The 24,865-nt window shown below is 42.9% G+C and overlaps 1 protein-coding gene across 4 annotated transcripts in view; it reads left to right on the forward strand.

Moving 5' to 3' along the window:
- The window catches only part of LOC137371885 (ras-related protein M-Ras), a 52,369-nt gene that overhangs the window by 15,224 nt on the left and 12,280 nt on the right, over nucleotides 1–24,865 (forward strand). For all 4 annotated transcript variants that reach the window (XM_068034869.1, XM_068034870.1, XM_068034868.1 and 1 more), the window contains 2 exons: nucleotides 2,789–2,994; nucleotides 23,517–23,670. In XM_068034869.1, the coding sequence (XP_067890970.1) occupies nucleotides 2,802–2,994; nucleotides 23,517–23,670 (347 nt within the window). In that variant the 5' untranslated portion in view covers nucleotides 2,789–2,801. The remainder of the gene's footprint in view (nucleotides 1–2,788; nucleotides 2,995–23,516; nucleotides 23,671–24,865) is intronic.

Raw genomic sequence — 24,865 nt, forward strand, 5'->3', positions numbered from 1 at the left:
TGCAGCAACTGGGAGAACCAGGAACTGAAGTTTGACCAACTCCGATGGAACTTTATTGTAGCGTCGTTCAGCCCCTTTTAGATGTGATAGGATGGGCAGAGGGGGTGGTGAAGAAATGCTGCAGTAGTCTTTTTTTCCCGCAACTGCAAAGGATCTTCCCATTCCACTCTTGGATTCTTTGTGCATAGTAGCTGTGTGCTTACTTCCGACAATTAAGCAATGATTGGAAAGGAGAGAAAAGTGATCAAAACTAGACTAGTAATCCAGAGCCTAGGCTAATGCTCTGGGGACATGGGTTCGAATCCCACCACGGCAGATGGTGAAATTTGAATTCAATTAATAAATCTGGAATTAAAAGCTAGTCTAATGGTGACCATGAAACCATTGTCGATTGTTGTAAAAACCCATCTGGTTCAGTAATGTCCTTTTAAGGAAGGAAATTTGTCACCTTTACCTGGTCTGGACTACATGTGACTCCAGATCCACAGCAATGTAGCTGACTCTTAAAATGCCCTCTGAAATGGCCTAGCAAGCCACTCCGTTCAAGGACAATTAGAGATGGGGAATAAATGCTGGCCTAGCCAGCAATGCCCACATCCCACAAAACAAATTTAAAAAAAAAAAACTTTTTCTTTAGAAGTTCTAAATACAGTAAATTCTCACATGAACTGCAGTCGCAGGTCTCCTATATGACCTGCATTATTATGGATCTTGTGTTGGTAGAGAAACAATAGAACACAGCCTTCCGTATAGCACAATTTTGTCGCGCTAACAAAGATACTGTTGTACTAAAGTTGTCAAATGTACTTCAAACTCCTCAGTAATAGGAGCAAATATCAGTAATAAGAGCAAAATACTGTGGTTGCTGGAACTCTGAAATGAGAACAGAAAGTGCCGGAAATACTCAGCAAGTCTGGCAGCATATGTGGAGAGAGAAACAGAGTTAACCTTTCAGGTCTGTGACCCTTCACCAGAACTGTTCTCTGGATTAGTTTCTGTCTAAAAGCTAGTCTGAATGCCAATTTTTGCTAGACCCATGAAAATGACAGTGTGGCTTCTTAAGTACTACAATAATCTGCTTTGTTTAAGTTTTTTATCATTAATTTTAGCTTACTGCCAAATGCTGAAAAGTGTCAGTGAGTTGTTGCTGGTTTTTAATAGTATTGAGCAATTCCAAAGAAGTTTGCTCATTGAATCAATTTTTGGGGCCCCATATACCACAAACACTACAGAATTCCATACCGTTTTCAAAAATGCACATTCAGTACTGCAAAGTGTCCCTCATTGCCAGCAACAATCACTTATCTTGGCCTTTAAAAAGGGACCTGCTTTATGGATGCAACTCTTTAAAATGAAACAGCTACCAAATGTTCAGGTGGATTTGCAATTCGTCTGAATCTCCGGCACAAATATTACACCTTGCACTTCCCTAATGCCAGTAACTCTACATTTTCTTGTGTGCCGAAATGTTTGAACAGAATTTCATAGTTTGGTAGCCAAATATTATTTTCTCAATGTTTCAGTCTCCAAAAGCTGAATACTTTCCTATGTTTTTGCATTGCCATCAGGAGAAGGAAAACTGTTAATGAATTCAGGTCTGCTGTCGATATCTTCTGCATGATTCAATGGCATCTGTTGCTCCTATATGCGGTTCAGGTGTCTTGCTTTTTTGGTTGTTGACTGTCACTGCCCTATAATCTACCTTTGTGTGGCACAGATGTGTAACAATGGAACTTCCTTGTGACCTGAAATGGGAAGGGGTAGACAAAGGCTTAATGAAAGAGGTGGATTTTTGGGGAGGTGGTGGTGTCGTGGTAATGGCACTAGACTAGTAACCTAGAGACCCAGGCTAATGCTCTAGGGACATGGGTTCAATCCCACCACAGCAGATGGTGAAATTTGAATTCAGTTAATAAATCTGGAAGTAAAACCTAGTTTAATGGTGACCATGAAACCATTGTCGATTGTTGTAAAACCCATCTGGTTTGAAATATCCTTTAGGGAAGGAAATCTGCCGTCCTTTACCTGGTCTGGCCTACATGTGACTCCAGACCCACAGCAATGTGGTTAACTCTTAAATGCCCTCTAAAATGACCGAGCCAGCCCACATCCCACGAATGAATTTTTAAAAAAAAAGGGAAGTCTTAAAGTGGGAGAGAGAGATGGAGTGACAAAGTAGTGTAGGGGGAAAATCCCAAAGCTGAAAGCAAGCCAATTGTTGGGCTAAGAGAGGGTGGGCAAGCAGTCAACTGGTACCAGATGAGTTTTGGGTGTTGGGGTACGGGGAGGGGGTGGGGGGGAGAAAGGGTAATGTTTATCTCTCATAGATGGGAAAGAGTAAAAACATGGATGATTGAAACATCCAGATGAAAATTTTAAATTTGAGGAATTGGGAGGTAGAAATGTGGAGAGTTTTAGATGGGGAATTCTGGAGTGTAGAGCCGAGGCAGCTGAGGGCATGGTCACCAATGGTGGAGCATTGAAAACTGAGGATGTTCAAGAGGCTAGAATTGGGAGGAGCGCAGAGATCTTGGTGGGTTGAAAGGCTGGAGGAGCTTACAGAGATGGGAATGGAAGAGGCCATGGAGGGACATGAATAAGAATTTAAAAGTTCTAGATGAACAACTGCCACCTTGCTTCTCTCCTTTTAGCATCATTATTTTCTAGTTCCATCCCCTAATGTCTGAACCTTTCAGCATTGTAAATAAATTCCTGGGAGTAATTTTCTCTTTCCTTCACAATAAACAGTTATGGGTTTAATGCTGTTTTCTGTCTTTTTTTTTTACAGGTTAAATTAAGACATGGCAACAAGTGCCGTTCCAAGTGACAATCTTCCCACATACAAACTGGTGGTGGTGGGAGATGGTGGTGTTGGAAAAAGTGCTCTCACCATTCAATTCTTCCAAAAGATTTTTGTGCCAGATTATGACCCAACAATTGAAGACTCTTACTTGAAACACACAGAAATCGATGGGCAGTGGGCCATCCTGGATGGTAAGTTTGGTCAGAAAGATTATATATTTATCCAACTAATGAGTGCAGTTTTCGAAGTTACAGAAAGGGTATTGATATATTGAAATATAAACAAAGTGCTGGAAATACTCAGCAGGTCTGGCAGCATCTGTGGAGAGAGAAGCAGAGTTAATGTTTCAGGTCAGTGACCTTGCATCAGAACTGGCAAAGGTGAGACATGTAGTAGGTTTTAAACAAGTAAAGTGGGGGTGTGGTTTAAGATAACAAAAGGGAAGGTGTGTGATACAACAGAGTGCCAGTGCGATTAACTGACAAGGTCTTGCGACAAAGGCAAGGAGAGTGTGCTAATGGTGTGATGAAAGACAAAGCATTAGTGCAGAGGGAGTGTTAATGACAGATTAATGAGCAGCCCTAGCCAAAAGGACAAACACGAAAAATACAGCAGACAGGCACATGGTTTTAAAAAAAAAAAAGGAACAAAATAAAAAAGGGCCAGTCATGCTCTGAAATTATTGAGACTATGTTCAGTCCGGTAGGCTGTAGCGTGCCTAATCGGAAAATAAGGTGCTGTTCCTCAAGCTTGTGATAATTTACCACTGGAACACTGCAGCCGGCCCAGGACAGAGATAAAAGCAAAATACTGCGGATGCTGGAAATCTGAAATAAAAACAAGAAATGCTGGAACCACTCAGCAGGTCTGGCAGCATCTGTGGAAAGAGAAGCAGAGTTAACGTTTCGGGTCAGTGACCCTTCATCGGAACAAAGAATAGAACTTTTTCTCCGTCTCCCTTCCCCCCCCAACACCTTTATCAATCATGGTTGGTGAGTTGAGATGCAGAGTAAATAAGGATTGTTAAAGGTTTTTTTGCTGCCAATTTAAAACACCAGGTTATTTCAGGCGTTTTTAGGTTCAATTTTTAACCAACAACTTGTATTTATATAGCGCCTTTTAACTTCATAAAGGTGCTTCACAGTAGTTTTACGAAGCAAAGTTAGACACCGAGCCACATAAGGAGACGTTAGGGAAGATGGCTAAAAGCTTGATTAAAGAGGTAGGCTTTAATGAGTGTCTTAAAGGGAAAAAGAGAGGTTAAGAGGTTTAGGAGGGAATTCCGGAGCTTAGGGCCTAGGCAGCAGAAGGCATGGCCGCCATTGGTGGATCAATTAAAATCTGGTATGCCCAAGAGACCAGAGTTAGAGGAGCGCAGATATCTGAGGGTTGTGGGATGGAGGAGATTACAGATATTGGGAGGGGCGAGGCCATGAAGGGATTTGAAAACGAGCATGAAAATTTTTAAATCGGGGCATTGGTTCACCTGAAGTTAATGTAGGTCAGGGGTGTTCTGTGAACAGGACTTGGTGCAATTAAGGACATGGGCAGCAGAGTTTTGAATGACCTCCAGTTTACAGAGGGTATAATGTGGGAGGCCGGCCAGGAGTGCATTGGAATAGTCAAGTCCAGAGGTAACAAAGGTTGAGGTTTTCAGCAGCAGATGAGCTGACGCATGGGTGATGGAAGTGGAAATAGGTGGGCTTGGCGATGGAGCGGATATGTAAGTAGCTCATCACAGGATCAAATTTGACACCAAGGTTCCAAACAGTCTGGTTCAGCCTCGGACAGTTGCCAAGAAAGGGGATGGAGTCAGTCGCTGGGGAATGGTGTTTGTGGCAGGGACCAAAAACAATACTTCCCAATATTTAAATAGAGGCAATTTCAGCTCGTCTGGTACTGGATGTCGGACAAGCAGTCTGATAGTTTAGCAACTGTGGAGGGGCCGAGAAAGGTGGTGGTGAGGTAGATCTGGGTGTCATGAGTGTACATGTGAAAACTGACACTGTTTTTAGATTATGTTACTGAGGGGTAGCATGTAGATGAGAAATAGGAGGGGGCCTTGGGGAAAGCAGAGGTACTGGTGTGAGAGCAGGAAGAGGAAGCCATTGCAGGTGATACGAAGAGATAGATAAGAATAGCGCCACCCAGCTGGACAACAGTGCAGAGTCATTGGAGGAGGATGGTGGGATCAACCATGTCAAAGGCTGCAGACAGGTCGAGAAGGATGAGAAGGGATAGTTTACCTAAGTTGCAGTCACAAAGGATGTCATTTGCGACTTTGATAAGAGCCGTGCGGTACTGTAGCAAGGCGGAAATCTGATTGGAGAGATTCAAGCATGGAATCCCAGGAAAGATGGGCATGGATTTGGGAGGTGACAACATGCCCAAAGACTTTGGAGAGGAAAGGTTTTAGCACCCAAAATGGGAAGAAAATCTGGGAGGAAAAATCAGAGAAAGTTGAGATTTAAAACTCTATAAAAGTAGCAAGAAATTTAAAATAATGCCTGGTGAATGAAATAACAGCCCACAATTGCTGCCACAGGTCATGAACATGGTTTTTATGGGTCTCAATGGCAGTGGCAATTTTTAATTTTACTTTATTAAAAAAAAAGACTTTTAATGTAGATATTAAGGTGGGCAAAAACAGAAATTGTGTGTTTGAAGTCAAACTTGTACCAACCTATAATAATAATTGTATTCATAGTCAATTTGCATGTTAAAATCTATTTGGCTTGGTGTATAATAGTGCAAAGCATGCCAAATTGTACATCTAATCATCTGTAATCAAATTTTGTTTGTTGAAACAAGTTGATGTTTAAATGTACTCAATACGTGTTTACGTATTACAGAAACTTTGAGCTTGCCTCAATGCAATTCTCAATTGAATTTGGAGCTGAAAATTGTCATGATGTTTGCGTGCTGTACTGAACACTGGAAGCACATTGCATGCTGTACAAATGTGCATCATGTGGGCCATTTAGAAGACTCCATGTACATGATGAAATGAGTGCAATGTGTCACATCTTTGGACCCAGTTTTCAATGTGCAGAATAAGGAGAATTTATCTTTTTTCCTTCCACAAATGTCAGGAAAGGATTTTTTTTCATTTACTTATTAAACCCCTCCCTCCTCAAAGAAATCCAGGAACTGATTATGAAATTTGTTTTTAGGAACACCTTTAGTGATCATTAAAGCTCCCTGTACTCAAGATGTGTCTTAACCCCCAGCCCCTGGTTTGCAAAAGCATCACAATGTTTTATTTCTCATACCAACCTTCCTTGCACTTTCTCTAAGTAAAAGCAACGGTCTTCATCTTATTGTCCATTTGCTCTGGACTTGCAACTACGAGAACCTTGTCTGAGGCTGTCCAAACGTTTAGAATCAGAGAGGAAATGTTAATACCATTAATCTAGGCTTGATCTGAGCCCAGACCCCAAAAATAAAAGAGCACTATTCTGACCTAGTGAACTATGCAATTCAAATAAAAAACCTTAAATTGTGATCTACATTCATCCTCAATAAATTATATTACACATTCCACGCTAATTTTAATAGTGCAAAGTAGATGGATCAGAAATCTGCAATTTACAGGGATGTACTTTTTTTTTTAGAAAGCTAATATGCAGGTAGAAGATGATTCAATTAAGGAAGTATTATGCTGTTCACCATTCGGGCTATCTAAGCTTCCCCATGCGATGGTTCCTGTAAGGAATTAAAATGTTGTTTGTCTCCTGGCAACCACCAATGTAGCAATGCTTGTGCTTTTGTTAAGAACATAAGAAATAGCAGGAGTAGCCCATGTGGACTGCACCACTATTCAATAAGGATATGGCTGATCTTTGCTCTTTGAAAGAGCCAGTGCAGACACGATGGGCTGAATGGCCTCCTTCTGTAATGTACTATTCTGTGATTGCACTTTCCTGTTCAATTCCCATACCCCTTAATTCCCTTGATAAGCAAAGTAGGGCTGCTGAGAATGTAAGGAACAAATTACTTTTGGCCAGCTAAGATTCTTGACCTCGCAGGACTGATTGGCCTACTCCTGCTTCTATTTCTTATGTTCGTATGACCTGAAAGGGTGGTTGGAAGTTTCTCCCCATAAATTAGATGATTTAGATACGAACCTTCTATCCCAGTGGCTTGGATTTGAATCCAGCTCTGATTTGTATCCAATGTGAAATGAGTTTGAGTTGTCTTGATTACGGTTCCTGGTTGCTATGGTCTGAAGCACAAAGCTACTTTTAATTCAGCAGTAAATGATAATTTTGTTCAGAAGAACTACAGTGTAACTGGCAGTAGGAAGTGCTCTTCTTGGTTCATTGGATATCTATTTTGAACAGTTGATGCTTGGTCAATTGTTAATTTTAAATCTGAGATTGATAGATTTTGCTAACCAAACGTATGGAGCTAAGGTGGGTCCATGGAGTTAGGTCACAAATCTGCCATAATCTTATGGAATGGCAGAATAGGCTTAAGGGGCTAAATGGCCGAGTCCTCCTCTTGTCTTCGTAAAAGGAAAAGATTGCAGGACTACGGGGCAACAGCAGCAGAGTGGGACTAATTCGATTGCTCTTTCAAAGAGCTGGTATAGGCACAATGGGCCAAATATCCTCCTGTGTTGTATGATTCTGTGAAAGAGACGGTGTCCCCATGCTGCTGAAAGTTAACACGCTTTAGCACTGGATTAAGTTTGTGCTGCAGATGTTTTTCCCACAAACCTGTTATCCAAATTTTGCACTTTTATTTTTAAAATAGAGTTGAGATTTGTAAAACAACTGTAGCAACTAGAAATTATCTTAAATCATTGTATTGCAGATCTTGTCTCTTCCTCATCTATACACTTGGGTGTTGCAAGACACTTTTACCATGGCAACAGCACTTCTTTAATGCAGTGTTTTTCAATTGACTTGAATATCCCTGAGTTTGATGAGTTTAAAACCCAGTGGCAAAGTTTGGTTTCCTAACTAAATATTCATGAGGTTGAGTTCCAGTATTCTTCATCAGCTTTGCATATAATCATCGTTACTACCTTCAGAGATATAGTGAAATGGTATATTACACCATACCCTTTTCACCTCCAAGCATTGAATCCAGCCAACAGGAATGAGATGAGCAAGTAAGGGTCCCTGGGGGATTAATCCTATTCCTAGCTGAATATAAATTACCCATTTATTGTCTCTCACAATTGACAATCTTTCTCCAAAATCATTTCTGAATAGCTGGAATGGTAAATCAAATATTACACTGGAGAATTAACAGTGTGTTTCTCTAAGGTTGGGATTGAGGTGCATTGTTGTAGTAATGGAAAATTCGCCCAAAAACCTGAAAGGGGAAGGAAGCTCTCAAGTTAGATATTTTTGCTACTGGTGAGAAGCAGACCTAGCATATTATCTTCACATTTTCAAACCACTCTCAAATTCGAGATTTTCTTTTTGAATGTTATGTACATAATGGATAATCTCAAAGTAAATTTTTTCACAAATTGCAACCTGGTCCTCAGAGAAGCTGTTCTGGTGACATTGCCTAAAAAAAGGGTTTCCACCAGATTAAGTGCCTAGCATTCTCGATACTCAGTTCTGACGTTTCTTTCCCCTTTGAGAAACTATTGAGTTTTATCTGTTCCAAGGTAGCTTGCATGTGAAGGCTGCATCAGGAAGGCACAGTTTGATGACCTCACGCTTGCTTTGCTGATGTGCTTTCACTGCAATTGCCATGAGAATTTGGGCACGCAAACCTTTGTAACTTTACTTCCCTGTTCATGTTTATATTGGCTTCAAAATGACTCAAGAACAACAAATTGCTTTTTTTTTAAATTGAATTTGAGGCATAGTTTTGGCATTAACCTGGAAAACATTAGTAGCGCATTAATTCAGTCACTGTCATGTTTATCCCTCAACAGCATTATTCACACACACGAGGGGCAGAATTTTATTCGGGTGCCGCACTGCACAGCAGCGCCCTTTAAACTCAGCACGGCGTCCACATTTGGCGGCCGCCGCAGAGCCCCCGCAATATTACACGCGGGGGCTCATTAGAATCACTGCGCCAAGCCGCCCTCCCCATATTACGTGAGGAGAGGCGGAACATTCGGCGCACTGAGAGTTTTTGACAGCTGTGCAGCAGGTGCTGGGGCCCTATCTTAGGCGCCCCAGCACCTGCTTCCTGACAGCTATCAAAGAATACTTACCTGACTACTGAAGAGTGGGGCTGTTGTCAATCTGGCAGCAAAGCAGAAAGTGCTGCAGAAACCCAGCAGGTCAGGCAGCATCTATTTTATTTATTTTTATTTTATTTAGAAATACAGCACTGAAACAGGCCCTTCGGCCCACCGAGTCTGTGCCAACCAACAGCCACCCATTTATACTAACCCTACAGTAATCCCATATTCCCTACCACCTACCTACACTAGGGACAATTTACAATGGCCAATTTACCTATCACCTGCAAGTCTTTGGCTGTGGGAGGAAACCGGAGCACCCGGCGAAAACCCATGCGGTCACGGAGAACTTGCAAACTCCGCACAGGCAGTACCCAGAATTGAACCCGGGTCCCTGGAGCTGTGAGGCTGCGGTGCTAACCACTGCGCCACTGTGGAGAGAGAAGCAGAGCTAACTTGTCCAAGTTCACAGACCTGAAAGTGAACTCTGCTTCTCTCTCCACAGATGCTGCCAGAACTGCTGAGTTACCCCAGCACTTTCTGCTTTGCCGCCACATACTTACCCTGCTGTGTCCCAGTGTCCTGTGAAGTTGCAATCCTCTTCTCCCACTCAAGTAGGCATGCCACACCTGGGTGAATAATCTTGAATTTGCACATTCCAGGACGTGAGACTTAAATACACCATAAATTATATTAGAGGTTTACAGAGAACACACTGACACAAATGGGAATGCACGGGTGTCACGGCAATGTAAATACGTCTTTCGCTAAATGTTCCTCACCAATATGTGTGCCCTTTTCTCTGTGAATGATGTGAGCCAGCATGTAGCGCCAATGTCACATCCTTTTGCGTCATTGGCCCTTCAGGAGAGCCAATCTATGCAATAACATCATTGCCATGCCACCATTACTCATGAGCGTCTCCACGGATGCAGTGACATGGACATGGGCTCAGTCAGCTGCTGCCTCTAATGGTTTACACAGGGATGCTGCAGATGTGGACTGGTGCACAGCAGGTGAGCGAGGGTGATGTGTGGCTCGCAGAGCTCATGTCAGTTCCTATGGTACAGACAGCCTTTATCTGATATGCCACTTCCATACTTCCCTAGCTCACTGCTGGCCCTGCGTGCAGAGCTGGGTGCCATCTGTCCTCCCATGCGTCTTTCATGTTGTAGGTCCTCAGTATCCTCATAGTCTGAGGAGGAATTCTGTTGATGTCTCTCCTCATCATGCGAGGCCTGACCCCTATTGGGTGCGTAGTTGTGCAGAGCAGCAAAGAAAGGAGCTGGCTTTTTCGGCCTGTAATACAGGGCATCACCCTATCCATACAGACATTGGAGGTGCTCTTTCAGCATGCCGATCTCCTGCTCAATGGTGGCACATGTAGCTCAGTGGCTGGCGTTGTATCTCCCTCCTGCAGCAGTGGTGGGTCTCTCACTGGTGTCAGGAGCCATGTCTGCAAAGGATAGCCCTTATCTCCAAGAAGCCATCCCTCCATCTGAGCCAGTTCAGTGAACAGCGGTGGCAGCTGGGACTAGCATAAGACCCAGGTGTCATGGCAGATGGCCGAGAAGCGGTCACACATTCGCAGCAAACTTCTGTGGTAATCACATACCAGCTTCACCTAGCTCGAGAGGGCTCCTTTAATGGTGACGTCTGCAGGTGTCAGCCTGGCGGGAGGCCTGATGGCCACATGAGTGCAGTCTATGAACATTACAACCTATGGTTCTGCAGCAATGGTGCCAGAACCAATCACCCTCTGGGCCTGGCTGTGAGAGCGCATCCTGAAGCGGACATCCTCACGGGCCCTCTGGTGCAGGGCATTGGTGACCTCCCTGCTGCAGCGGTGCACTGCTGACTGTGTGACCCCCACAAAGGTCTCTGGTGGGCCCCTAAAAAGGTGCAGAGGAGTCAGGCTTGAGAACCACTGCCACTATGAGGAACAAAGGCATGGGATGTCCACCGATGCCCATGGGCTGCAGGTCATCCTTGAGCAGGGCACAGAGACGTGTCTCCACCTCTCTACATGCGCAATCGCCTCTGACACTGGTGCTCTGACATCCGATGGCATGTCATGTGAGGCCTGTAGATGCACGGCAAATGTAATGGCGGGCTCCCCTTGCAGGCTGCTGCTCACGATCGGGGGTCTCTATGTGGATTGCACCTGCCTGTTGATATTGCCTCTGGTGCATACAGATCATCACGTGCAGAGGATCACACAATGTAGGATGAGCCATACCTATTTCCATGTGATAAATAAAGTTGAACCCTTCATGTATTCGAAGGTTCCTAACAGGGCAGGGATTGGTGTTGACGGGTACATCAGCTGCTTTCCTGGATCAACAATGTTACATGCCATGGCATTGCCCATCTTGGCCAACACTCAGAGTGGCACAGCATGACCACATCAAGATCCTACCAGCTGAATCGATTGCCCCCACCATCCATATAACCTTAATGCTCCTGCCCTTTCTGGCACCCACCCCACACACAGGGTGCTTAGTGTGCCATTGCACCCTCACAAACACAGAGTGTACCCTGTTAACGGAGGGATGGTACACAGTACCTCCCTTCATGCCAGCAGAGCTTTCCCACCAGTAATCCCAGACCCCTTCCCTTTAAGAATGCAGAGAGGGACCCCTGTAATACCCCCCTCCCTCCTCCCTTTAAGAATGGAGACTGAGACTCCTGAAAAGGAACTTAACCTCTGCCTCTGTGGACCCACCGGCTTTTCAAATCGTGAATGGGACGGCACATGATGGCCACCCATTCATCGAAAAATCAGAAAGTGTCAATGGGCTACTTAATCAGCAAAAGTAACTATTTACCATATGCTAATTGTGGTGCAGCCGCCGCCATGCAGGGGGTGCGCTGCAGCAAGGTCCCGCTGCTGCCAGTAATTTGCAGCAGGTCCTTCTCCGATGTCATGGGTTGAGGCGTGCCTCTCTCCGCAGAATTTTCTCCGTGACTTTAAGGGGCCAGTAAAATTCAGCCCAAGAGGTCAACTTCCACACGTATACCAAGCTCTAACTCCCCCAACACCCTGATCCCCATGACTATTGGCATTGTCGGACTACTTACGAACATACGAATTAACAAGCAGGAGTAGGCCACTCTGCCCCTTGAGCCTGCTACGCCATTCAATAAGATCATGACTGATCTGATTATAACCTTGACTCCACATTCCTGTCTACCTTTCACCCCCTTGCTTCTCAAGAATCTATCTTCCTCTGCCTTAAAAATATTCAAAGACTCTGCTTCCACTTCCTGTTGAGGAAGAGTTTTCAAAATCTCATGACCCTCAGAAAAAAATTTCTTCTCATCTCTGTCTTCAATGGGCGACCCCTTATTTTTAAATAGTGACCCCTAGTTCTAGATTCTCCTACAAGGGGAAACCTCCCTTCCACAACCACCTTGTCAAGACCCCTCAGGATCTTTCAATCAAGTCGCCTCTTACTCTTCTAAACTCCAGCAGATACAAGCCTAGCCTGTCCATCATTTCCTCATAAGACCCACCCGCCCATTGCAGGTATTGTCTAGTAAACCTTCTCTGAACTGCTTCCAATGCATTTACATCCTTATTGTACACAGTACTCCCGATGTGGTCCCACAATGCCCTGCATAACTGAAGCATAACCTCCCTACTTTTGTATTCAATTCCCTTCACAATAAACGATAACATTCTATTAGTTTTCCTAATTACTTGCTGAACCTGCATACTAACCTTTTGTGATTCATGAACTAGGACATCCAGATCCCTCTGCATCTCAGAGCTCTGCAATCTCTCATCATTGAGATAATATGCTTTTTTTAATCTTCCTGCCAAAATGGACAATTTCACATTTTCCCACATTATACTCGATTTGTCAGATCTTTGCCCTTCACTTAACCTATCTATATCCCTGTGTAGCCTCATGTCCTCTTCACAACTTACTTTCCTACCTATCTTTGTGTCATCAGCAAATTTAGCAACCATACCATCAGTCCCTTTATCCAAGTCGTTTATATAAATTGTAAAAAGTTGAGGCCCCAGCACTGATCCTTGTGGCACATCACTCATTACATCTTGCCAACCAGAAAATGACCCATTTATGCCTGCTTTCTGTTTCCTGTTAGCTAGCCAATATTCTGTCCATGCCAATATGTTACCCCCCTACACCATGAGCTTTTATTTTCCAAAATAACCTTTAAGGTGGCACCTTATCAAATGCCTTCTGGAAATCTAAGTCCATCCATCAGTTCCCCTTTATCCACAGTACATGCTACTACTTCAAAGAATTCCAATAAATTGATTAAACATGATTTCGCTTTCACAAACCATGTTGACTCTGCCTGATTGCCTTGATTATTTTTTCTAAGTGCCCTGCTATAACGTCTTTAATAATAGCTTCTAATATTTTCCCTAAGACAGATGTTAAGCTAACTGGCCTGTAGTTTCCTGCTTTCTGTCTTCCTCCCTTTTTGAATAAAGGAGTTACATTGGCTATTTTCCAATCTAATGGAACCTTCCCTGAATCTAGGGAATTTTGGAAAATTGAAACCAATGCATCAACTGTCTCACTAGCTACTTCTTGTAGGACCCTGGGATGAAGTCCATCAGGACCCAGGGATTTGTCAGTCTGCAGCTCCAACAATTTGCTCGGTACCACTTCCCTGGTGATTGTAATTTTCTTGAGTTCCTCCCTCCCTTCCATTTCCTGATTGACAGCTATTTCTGACATCATGTTATGGATGAACCAGAACTATCCAGCTGAATACTAGGAAAACCAAAGCCATTCTATCTGTTCCTGCCATAATCTTCATAGCCTTGCCCACTGACTCCCTCCTCAACATACTTGCTCAAGCTGAACCATATAACGTACAACTTCAGTGTTTTGTTTGATTTTTGAGCTGAGGTTGTACCCATTACCTAGACCACTTCGTTCCACCTCCACAACATTAATTATCTCTGCACCTACCTCACCTCACCTGCCACTGAACCCACTATCCGTGCCAGTGTTAACCTCATGATTCGACTTTTGCAGTAATTTCGTCCCAAGGTCCATTCTACACGATCTGCAACTTGTGCAAAGCTCCACCCCACGTGTCCTGTGCCTCAGAGTCCTGCTTGGCATCACCCTGTTCTTTGACCTCCACTAGCTCAGTCATCCAATGCACTGAAATCAAAATCTTTGCCCTTGTCTCCAAATCTCTTATGGCCTCACCCCACTCATTTTCTGCATCTTCTCCAGTGCTATGTCCCAGCTCATTCCCTTCCATCCGCTAGATCTGGTTGTTTGTACATCTATCCCTCCACTCAACAGAAATTTCACATGTATCAGCTCTAATTTCTGCATTTCCTTCTTTTAAAACCCATCAGTTCACTTCCTGACTCTGGAAACCTAGCTTTTTGGCCATTTTTTCATGTCGCTTAACTACTGGGCCCCTGTAAAGCATAGTGGGCACTTGCTACATTAAAGGTGCAATATGAATACAAGTTATTGTTACCATCACATTTTTCTGTCCAGTATTAACTAACATTCACCCATGTAAAATAAATGGACAGCTGTCTTGGTTGCATAACAGATTGAGATATGTCTTAATAATGTGTTAAATGCTCCATCCATCAATATCGGCGACCACGCTCTGGAAGTGGTTCAAGAGTTCACCTACCTAGCTATCACCAGTAACCTGTCTCTAGATGCAGAAATCAACAAGCGCATGGGTAAGGCTTCCACTGCTATGTCCAGACTGGCCAAGAGAGTGTGGGAAAATGGCGCACTGACACGGAACACAAAAGTCCGAGTGTATCAGGCCTGTGTCCTCAGTACCTTGCTCTACGGCAGCGAGGCCTGGACAACGTATGCCAGCCAAGAGCGACGTCTCAATTCATTCCATCTTCGCTGCCTCCAGAGAATACTTGGCATCAGGTGGCAGGACCGTATCTCCAACACAGAAGTCCTCGAAGCGGCCAACATCCCCAGCTTGTACACACTACTGAGTCAGCGGCGCTTGAGATAGCTTGGCCATGTGAGCCACATGGAAGATGGCAGGATCCCCAAGGACACATTGTACAGCGAGCTCGCCACTGGTATCAGACCCACCGGCCGTCCATGTCTCCGCTATAAAGAAGTCTGCAAACGCGACATGAAATCCTGTGACATTGATCACAAGTCGTGGGAGTCAGTTGCCAGCGTTCGCCAGAGCTGGCGGGCAGCCATAAAGACGGGGCTAAAATGTGGCGAGTCGAAGAGACTTGGTAGTTGGCAGGAAAAAAGACAGAAGCGCAAGGAGAGAGCCAACTGTGTAACAGCCCCGACAAACAAATTTCTCTGCAGCACCTGTGGAAGAGCCTGTCACTCTAGAATTGGCCTTTATAGCCATTCCAGGCGCTGCTTCACAAACCACTGACCACCTCCAGGCGCGTATCCATTGTCTCGCGAGATAAGGAGGCCCAAAAGAAAGTTCAGCCATTAATATTGCAAATAGTAATTTTTGGACTTGTGTTTTCTCTAACTCTAGGATCATTCCTATTTGAAATATAATATCAGCCATTATACTTTGGAGTAAACGTTTGCTCCAAAGTGTTGCAGTGGGTGGTGATTGGAATGCAGGAATTTTTTTAAAACTATAATAAGGTATTTCATTTTCTGCAAACTTTTACACCACTGATCTCAGTTTTACATTTGGTTGGTGAGGTGAAGGCCTGCTACCCAACTCGGACCCGACGACATGTCGGGTTTGGGTCGGGTCAGGTTGCACTTCCGGATCAGGCCGGGTCGGACATGCTCTATCACAGGTAAGTGGCTCCAATGTTAATTTAATTTTTGGACTAGAAAGGTGGTTTTGTTAGTTATTTTAAGCTTGTGCAGATCAGCAACAAAGTGAAAAATGGAAGTTAACTGATGGTGGGGGTCGGGTGTGGGATAAAATGGAAGGACTCTGGCCGGGTCGGGCTCGGGTCAGATGTGGTTCTGTCGAGCTCGGGTCAGGTTTTTTTTTTTTTGCAGACCTGAGCAGGCCTTTATGGTGAGGAGCTCTTTGCAGGAGCCGCACTTCTGAGAATGGGGATCAATCACCTGGATGGCATGCAATGTAAAATCATCATATGATTAAAGATTTACACTGTGACTCCGGTGATTGGCTTTGCAGTAGTGCTGCAGCTATAATGTCTGTGCAGCCTCAGACTGATGTCTGCGTCTGACCTGTTAATGGAACAAACTGAGCTGAGGCTCTCTGAAGGAAGGAATCTTCTTGTATTCACTTTAGAATCGGCTCAGGCTTTCACACTTGGTTTACAAGGTTAGCATCGCCACAAAGAAGATTTTGCCTCTGCACCACTGCTCACGTTGCAGAATCTAAATGCAATATTAAAGCATCGGGGACAATTTCCCTCATCTGGTGTAAGTTGAATGTATAAGATCAAGAAATGGCCTGCTCCTGGCACGTGTTCCAACATTGCTTCTACCCAGCCAGAAAGGCAGTCCATGCACTACTGTAGCAGGGATCTGGCATTGTACATGTCAGCCCATCTGTCCGCATCAGAATGCCCTGGAAATAGGCACCAACTGGATGCTCCATTGAAGAAATTTGGCCCCTTCATCTCCATATCCTACCCATATCTCAAGTTTCCTGGGATGTTCTATTACGTTAAAGGAACTACATCAATATAAGTTGTTGCATAACAGTACATGAATTCCTTACCGATCAGTTTGTCAGTGAGTTACTCACTTAAACCTGGTACAGTGTGTTAAACCACTTTGGACAGCTTTGCATGTTGCAGTCAGGTTATCTGTGGCTTAATTTTGAGATACTTATTACTATTTTGTGGCAGAAAGATTTGAATATAAAACCAGTCTGGTTCAATACATATACAAGAGAAAAACAATTGTGTTTTTCTATTTTCAGTGCCTATCACAAGAACCCCTCTGCTCTAACTGCGCTGAATAGGAAGAAGGCTGAGTTTGATCCAGCTATAATTTCACACCTGTGTAAAGCTCTTTTGCTTAACCAAATAACAATGTGTTCATTATTCCTCTGTGTCCCTCCATCCCTCTTCCGTATACAAGAAAGTTCAGGGATTCAGCCCATCAAAATTCATCCCTCTGGAACTAACTTAGCCATTTATAGCATTTCCCCCCACTGTGGTTGACAGGGCCCTCAACCGTGTCCGACCCATTCCCCGCACCTCTACCCTCACCCCTTCCCCTCCCTCCCAGAACTGTGACAGGGTTCCCCTTGTCCTCACTTTTCATCCCACCAGCCTCCATATCCAAAGGATCATCCTCCGCCATTTTCGCCACCTCCAGCGTGATGCCACTACCAGTCGCATCTTCCCCTCCCTTCCCCTGTCAGCATTCCGAAGGGATCGTTCCCTCCGCGACACCCTGGTCCACTCCTCCATTACCCCCACCACCTCGTCCCCGTCCCAGGGCACCTTCCCCTGCAATCGCAGGAGGTGTAATACCTGCCCATTTACCTCCTCTCTCCTCACTATCCCAGGCCCCAAACACTCCTTTCAGGTGAAGCAGCGATTTACTTGTACTTCTTTCAATGTAGTATACTGTATTCGCTGCTCACAGTGTGGTTTCCTCTACATTGGGGAGACCAAGCGCAGACTGGGTGACCGTTTTGCGGAACATCTCCGCTCAGTTCGCAAGCAGTACCCTGAGCTTCCGGTTGCTTGCCATTTCAACACTCCCCCCTGCTCTCATGCTCACATCTCTGTCCTGGGATTGCTGCAGTGTTCCAGTGAACATCAACGCAAGCTCGAGGAACAGCATCTCATCTACTGATTAGGCACACTACAGCCTGCCGGACTGAACATTGAGTTCAATAATTTCAGAGCATGACAGCCCCCCATTTTACTTTCATTTTTAGTTATTTTTTCTTCCTTTTTTCTACATTCTTTTTTACATTTTTTACAATCTTTTTTTGCGTTTATTTCATTTCATCTTAGTTTGTTTCAGTTTGCTTACCCACTGGTTTTTTTCAGGTTTGCACTTGCTGCTGTTGAATATTCAGTGTATTTACACCTAATCTGTACTAATGCTTTGTCTTTCAACACACCATTAACATATTGTTTGCCTTTGCTCCGTGACCTTTTGGTCAGCTATGTGGCCTGGTCCAATCTAGACCTCCTTTGTTATCTCTTGCCCCACCCCCACCTCACTTGCTGATAACCTGTGACTTTTCTTATATTTGTCAGTTCCGAAGAAGGGTCACTGACCCGAAACGTTAACTCTGCTTCTCTTTTCACAGATGCTGCCAGACCTGCTGAGTGCTTCCAGCATTTCTTGTTTTTATTATACCATTTTAAATGTCTGTTTTTGCATTATTGTTTCTATCCAAGACCACAATAGGAATGATTACGGTTATAAGTATGTTTTTCTCTATTGAATCTATAAAATAATCTAAAGTGTGGACAAAGAGGTTACTGTTTTTAAATGTTTAAGAGGGATTGCATTACATGACTCAATTCTACGTGGAATAAGGTAGAGAGAGCTGGTAAATTAGGACTCTGGGTGGTGTGGGAGTAATCGCATGATGTAATGCAGCCTCACAGAAAAGCACTTGCGGTAACCTACTCTTTATTAGTGTTGAGGGTGGATTGTAGTTTCCTGGCCATAGGCAATGCTGCTGGGTTTGGGTTTTTTTTTAAACATATTGTCATGTTTGTCTAGTTTGCACACAAGCTTGTGTGCAGTAAAATCATCCTCTGGTCAGCATCATAACTTTAAATGTGTCAGCATCTTTCACTTATCACAGAAAAAAGGTCCTTCATTGTAGGAGAGGAAATCTTTGTGAACGATCCTCATTTTTTACAAACGGTGTGGTGAGAGGAGAATGTAGCAAATCATAACCACTTTCTTTGTAAATTGTTTTCCAATTGAGAGTGAAAGTCAATTTTTTTTATCTAGCGTTAATCAACAGTGTTGGTTGAGGGATAAATATTGTTCAGGCCAGCAAGGAAAAGTACCCATCTCTTGTAATAGATTCGTAGGATCTTTTACATCCAAATGAAGGGGCAGATGGGGCCTCCGGTTTAATGCTTCTTCCGAAAGGCTGTAGTGGCAGGCTAAATATTCTGCTTAAGTCCTCGAGTGGGACTTGAACACAACCCTCGGACTCAAAGGCAAGAGTGCTCCCAACTGATCCACACCCAATAACTACATATCCAGTATCAGTACACATGCTGGCAAATCATAGCGATGCAGTGAACAGTTGACTGTCTACGTTATTCCTGAACACCTTCAGCCGAAGGGTAGAGTGTCTGGCTGCAGAGTTGGGGGGTGGGTGGAGGTGGTGGGAAACAGGTCACCTATTGACTGATCACTGACTCCTGTGCTGCTGCATTGTTCAGCTGCCCCAGCATGAACTTCGATGACCCCTGTTTTGTTGGGTAGTTCGTCAAGGTTGCTGTCAATTGAATTGGTGCTTTTTTAACCACTAGTTCACTGGATTGTGCAGTGAAACAGTTTATTTCTTGGATCGGATCTTCATAAGTATACATTTTTCCACCCAATTCTGAAAACTCAGTATTAACTCTTGAACTGTTGGCAGGACCGATGAATTCCAATCACTCAGCTGCTTTTAAAATTAGCTGTATTGCAGTGATAGTGACCCTACACACTTCAAATAAATACTCTTTGCCTTTTTATTTAAAAATATTTTAACACTCTACTCCCTCGCCCTTCTCTTTTATTCATTCATCTACCTCATTCTGTTTTTAGGTTTTTTTTAGTTTAATGTTTAACGTTGCCATGATAGCTAATGTTTTTTTAACATTTGTTCATTTTTCAAAAACAAATTAATCTTAGTGACCCTACAAGTTCCCATTCCTGAAGACCTATGTACTAATACCAGTTGCATGTTGCGATTGTAACTATGGCAACCTTACCAATGTGATTTTCAGTATTGCCACATACAGACCATGTGCACAAGTCGGCAATACAATGACATTTCCAGTAATCTTCTCTCAAAATATTCCCGATATGAAATTAAGCTGCTATTATATTCAGACATTATTGTGTGCTTCGGGAACAGTGCAAGGGGATAGTGCTTAGTCAGACTTCTTCAACCCACTGTTCTCTGCTTAGCTAAAGAGAAGCTCTATGTAAGCAAACTCGTACACCTAGAGTTCTACTCGCTCTTGTCTCAATACCATTCACTAACACTGAAAACTTAAGGTCCAGCAAAGCACCAGTGAACTCTTTAACTTCAATCTTAAAAATAATAAAACCCTTCATTTTTCACTCCTGCTACCATAACTTCCATTATCCTGTCGCAGTTGTCTTGCAGCTGAGCTTCCGTGAAACCAACACTTCTCTGAACACAGGGACAGGAGTCGGCCATTCAGCCCCTCCAGTCTGTTCCGCCATTCAGTGAGATCATGGTGATCTGCTACCTAACTCCATGTTTGCCCCATATCCCTTAATACCTTTAGACTTTTTTTTAGCCAATTAATCTCAGTTTTAAAGATAACAATTAATCTAGCATCATTGCAGTTTGCTGGAGAGTTCCAAACTTCTACCATCCTTTACGTGAAGAAGTGTTTCCTAATTTCAGTCCTGAAAGGTCTAGCTGTAATTTTTAAACTATGCCCCCTCGTACAATACTCCCCAACTAGCCGAAATAGAGCAGATTGGGAGAAACTATCTGTTCCCTTTAATATCTTAAACTCTAGGTACTGTTTCTAATGAGTCAATTGGTGGTCTAAAACTCCAGTAACTTTTTGTTTTTAAAAAGGAGATGTTCATACTGCAGGTTCTGTATTATTGCATCATGAAAGCGCCATCAAATTGCTTTAGAAGTGTCCCTTTAAAAAAAAAAATAACTGAAGCATTGATGTGAAATGCTCAGAGTGGGGAGATTGCCGAAGGGATTTATTTGAAGCAGTGAGTTTGATTTTGCTGTACAGCAGGTTCAACAATAAGTGATTCCTGCAGATGATGGGAAAATGAAAGATCTCCCTTACAGCAGAGGTAGCAAAACTACAGGCCGCTCACTTGAGTTTCGAATGGCTACATTTGGGGAAGTGTGCAGAGTTCCTGTTGAAATAATACTTGATGGGGAAGGGATGTTCACAATTTGAGCATTTCCGGCACAGAGCTCCACATGACAGGAGAATATATTGTGGGGTTTGGATGAGGAGCACATTAATTTTAAGTGGATGAAAAACTAGAGGCTATGGACTCCCCACTCTCATTTCCCTAGCAGCGTTATCTTCAAGTGCAGCTTCTTACTAGAAGCACCTGACTGAGGAACCAGCACCTTGTATCTCAAGATAAATCTTTTTGGGAAAAGATTTGAGCTAGCTAGCAAGGCTGCAGCCATTAACTTTTGTAATTTTTATAATGCTGTGTTTTTGGATCATTTTAATGTCATTTAGATGATTTTTTTTTTTAATGGGGAGTTACATGAGACACGATTGGCAGCTGGCCTGTTGGACATGTCTGACAAGTCTCTGTTGTATCAGCTGTGGCTTGGTTGGTAGCACTCTCGCTTCTGAGTCTCACAGCTCAAGTCTCACTCCAGGGCTTGAGCACAAAAATAAAGGCTGAAACTCCAGTACTGAGGGAGTGCTGTACTGTAGGAGGTGCTGTTTTTCAGATGAGACGTTAAACCAAGGCCCCATCTGCCTGCTCGGGTGGATGTAAATGATCCCGTGGTGCTATTTTGCAGAAGAGCAGGGGCGTTATTCTTGGTGTCCAAGCCAATATTTATCCCTGGACCAAAATCACAAAAAAAAACGATTATCTGGCCGTTATCACATTGCTGTTTGTGGGAATTTGCTGTAGCAAATTGGCTGCCATGTTTCCTACATTACAACAGTGACTACACTTCAGAAGTACTTCATTGGCTGTAAAACACTTTGGGATGTCCGATAGTCTTGAAAAGCGTGATACAAATGCAAGTCTGTCTCTTATTTTTTGATGATACAGCTCCTATAACCTGGTTAAATTGTCCTGACCACATCAGAGCAGACCTATAAGCAACAGCAGACTTGGCTTAAGTGAAGTAGATGGGAAGGAGCTGGGTTCCAGTTAGTAAGTGGCAATCGTTAGAGATGCCACTCTTTTTTTTGGCAGCAGATTAATGCATTATACACTGCATGGTATACCTGTCCTTGGGAAACAACATATCATCCAACTTACTGTGAGCAGCACTGGGAGATTTCTTAGTATTATATTAATATGATGCACATTTTTTGATTTATTATGTTTGTTTGACATTGCCTTACCTGCATGTAGGAGTTTGGTGTAAATATGTTACATGCAAGAAAGAATTGCCTTTTTAAATCAAAATGTGGTGAGTATCTTCCAAATGAAATATTTGCCAGTCTGAAGGTCAGGCAGGCCCGAAGATGGCTTTCAATGAAGAGTAAAGTATATGTGTGGGGAGGGTGGCAAGAATTTAACCATTGGCACTTCTTCACACAAAGGGTATCTGGAAATCTGGAACTTTTTTCCACCACCCCCACCCTGTCTCTCCAAATAGCTGTTTAGGCTAGGTGAATTGAAAATTTAGAAACTGAGTTTGATATTTTTTTTGTTCGGAATCAAGGTGAGTAGTTGGAGTTAATATACATATCAGCCACGATCTTATTGAATGGTGGAACACCCTTCAGGATGAATGGCCACCCTCTGTTATTAGTTGCGCAATCCACCACTGATCCATTTGGACAGGGCCATTAACTTCGGCTGTGTTCTTCAGAAAGAGGCCCGAATGGTACCTACAACATTCATGAGCAATCTCCTGAAATAAGTGAGATTGCTTTGCAATGAATGTATCATGCTCTTTATTCTTGTTTTTTTAAGCATTATAGCACCAACCCTGGGAAGGCCATATATAACTTGGAGAAGAGGATGGGTATAACTCAAATGAGATAATTTTGATACTCAGCTGTACAAATGAAATATGGCATTCATTAGAACTTAATGACATTTGTCCGTTATTGTACTTTGGGGGAGAAAAGCTCAGGATACAAATTTATTCTCATTGAAACTATATGATGTAATTCCCATAAATGTGTTAAAATATTTATATTTCAGATAGAAAGTGAGAACGAGTGAAGTGCAACTGTTATTTTAGGAATGAAGGGAGTTATTTAAGGATTTTGATTACTCGAGGCAAAATTTTCACCTTGGGTGTGAAAGTTAATTTCTGCTTCTCGCCAGTGCTCAGATATTGCCTTCTGACTGACCTTGAGTGATGGCCATTGCAATGAATTGAGAATTTGCAAGCCTTACTTAGGATTTTGTTATGAATTTTCGTCACTTTTGTCCTTTTTTTTTCAAGTTGATATGATTATTTGCATATTTTACTTTTGAACTCTATGCTAACATCAACAGGGCCTCCAAAACAAAGCAGCGGCCTCCTTCTGTGTAGTCATTGAGTTAGTAACTTGTCAGATGACAAAAGTATTTTATTCTTTTAGCAAACCACATTGGCACCATTGAGACTTGTATCAAGGCTGAAAAGTGGATTTGAGATACGAAAAGTCCAAAGTTTTGCTTTCACAAATTACTGTAATTCTAGTTTTGATTTTGTGTTCTCTCTCTGTGACTGTAGTGCTAGATACTGCGGGTCAAGAGGAGTTCAGTGCCATGAGAGAGCAGTACATGAGGACGGGGGATGGGTTTCTCATAGTCTATTCAGTCACTGACAAGGCCAGCTTTGAACATGTGGACAGGTTTCACCAGCTGATCCTCCGGGTCAAAGACAGGTGAGTCTGTACAACTGCTGTTTAAATAAGCACTGTGAGCTCTTCTTCAGAAACTCTGCCCACTTCTCTGTCTTAACACTGCCTGAAAACTATGACTTGGCCTAAATTATGGCTTGAAATATTAGCATTTGAATGCTTGATGCCCTTTAATCTACCATTCTAACAGAGGTGTTCACCCATTCACTTTAAACTGATTGATTAGTTTCTCCTTCAAAACACAAAACAGTGAAATTTTACATTTGCATGATAAACGCATTAGTAGAAAGTAATTGCTAAATATGCCAACATTGCAGTGATTTCCTAGGCTATAGTATGAATGATAAATTAGTCAGAAACCTCAGGAATATTTTTGTTATGCATTCTTTTGGAGGGAATATCACCATTTCATATCTGTTTTTCACAATTATAAACTTATTAATATTGCCAATATTAGAAGCTGACATTCCTTTACCTGCTAATTTAATGCAGTCATTAATCTGGTTATTTTAAATGGGCTAATATCTCCGTGTTAAATAGCAGACAGTGATGTTATGAGAACATGTCAGGTGTTTCTGGCTATTGTTAACATGAAAATCTTAACTTTTTGTCCTTTTGGGCCCTTTAATAAAAGAACAGTGGGTCTTGGTCTGGAATTATTAGCCCGAAGGAGATAACAGTAACCTGCAGGGATCCGAATTGTTGGACGAGATACAGTCAAAAACCCAGAATGACTCCACATCAACTGTGCTATGTTAATCAAGTTTTCTTGCACTGTTTGATTCAGTTAACTCTCCCAAACCAGCACTGCTAATGCTATTGCCAGTCACCTTTTCAAAATAGGGATAGTTGGGGAAAAAAAACAAGCAGGAAGGCTAACCTAAATGGTGGTAAGTGCACAGCAGGGTTAGTCTTCACCTGACAAGGTAAATGTAGATTGAAGTTTGAGGTGGAATCAGTCTGGCAATACACATTTAATTTCAGGTTTCCAGCATTTATGATTCTAATTTATATATTTATTTGCATTTACATTAACACCTAGTCACCCCAATGATGAACTACTCTCCTGAAACTAAGTAGCTGCTAACAGAAAATGGGGCTGCTTATTAAAATCTAGTGTTCTGAACTTGTACTTCATGAAGTTGCTCAAATCCCTCTCCCTCCCGTTAGTTGAGCTGTCAATCCCAAACTGAACAGTGGTTGCACTGCTCGTCATTAA

Source organism: Heterodontus francisci, chromosome 7 (genome assembly GCF_036365525.1).
Source record: "Heterodontus francisci isolate sHetFra1 chromosome 7, sHetFra1.hap1, whole genome shotgun sequence".
In the NCBI taxonomy this organism is placed as follows: Eukaryota; Metazoa; Chordata; class Chondrichthyes; order Heterodontiformes; family Heterodontidae; genus Heterodontus; species Heterodontus francisci.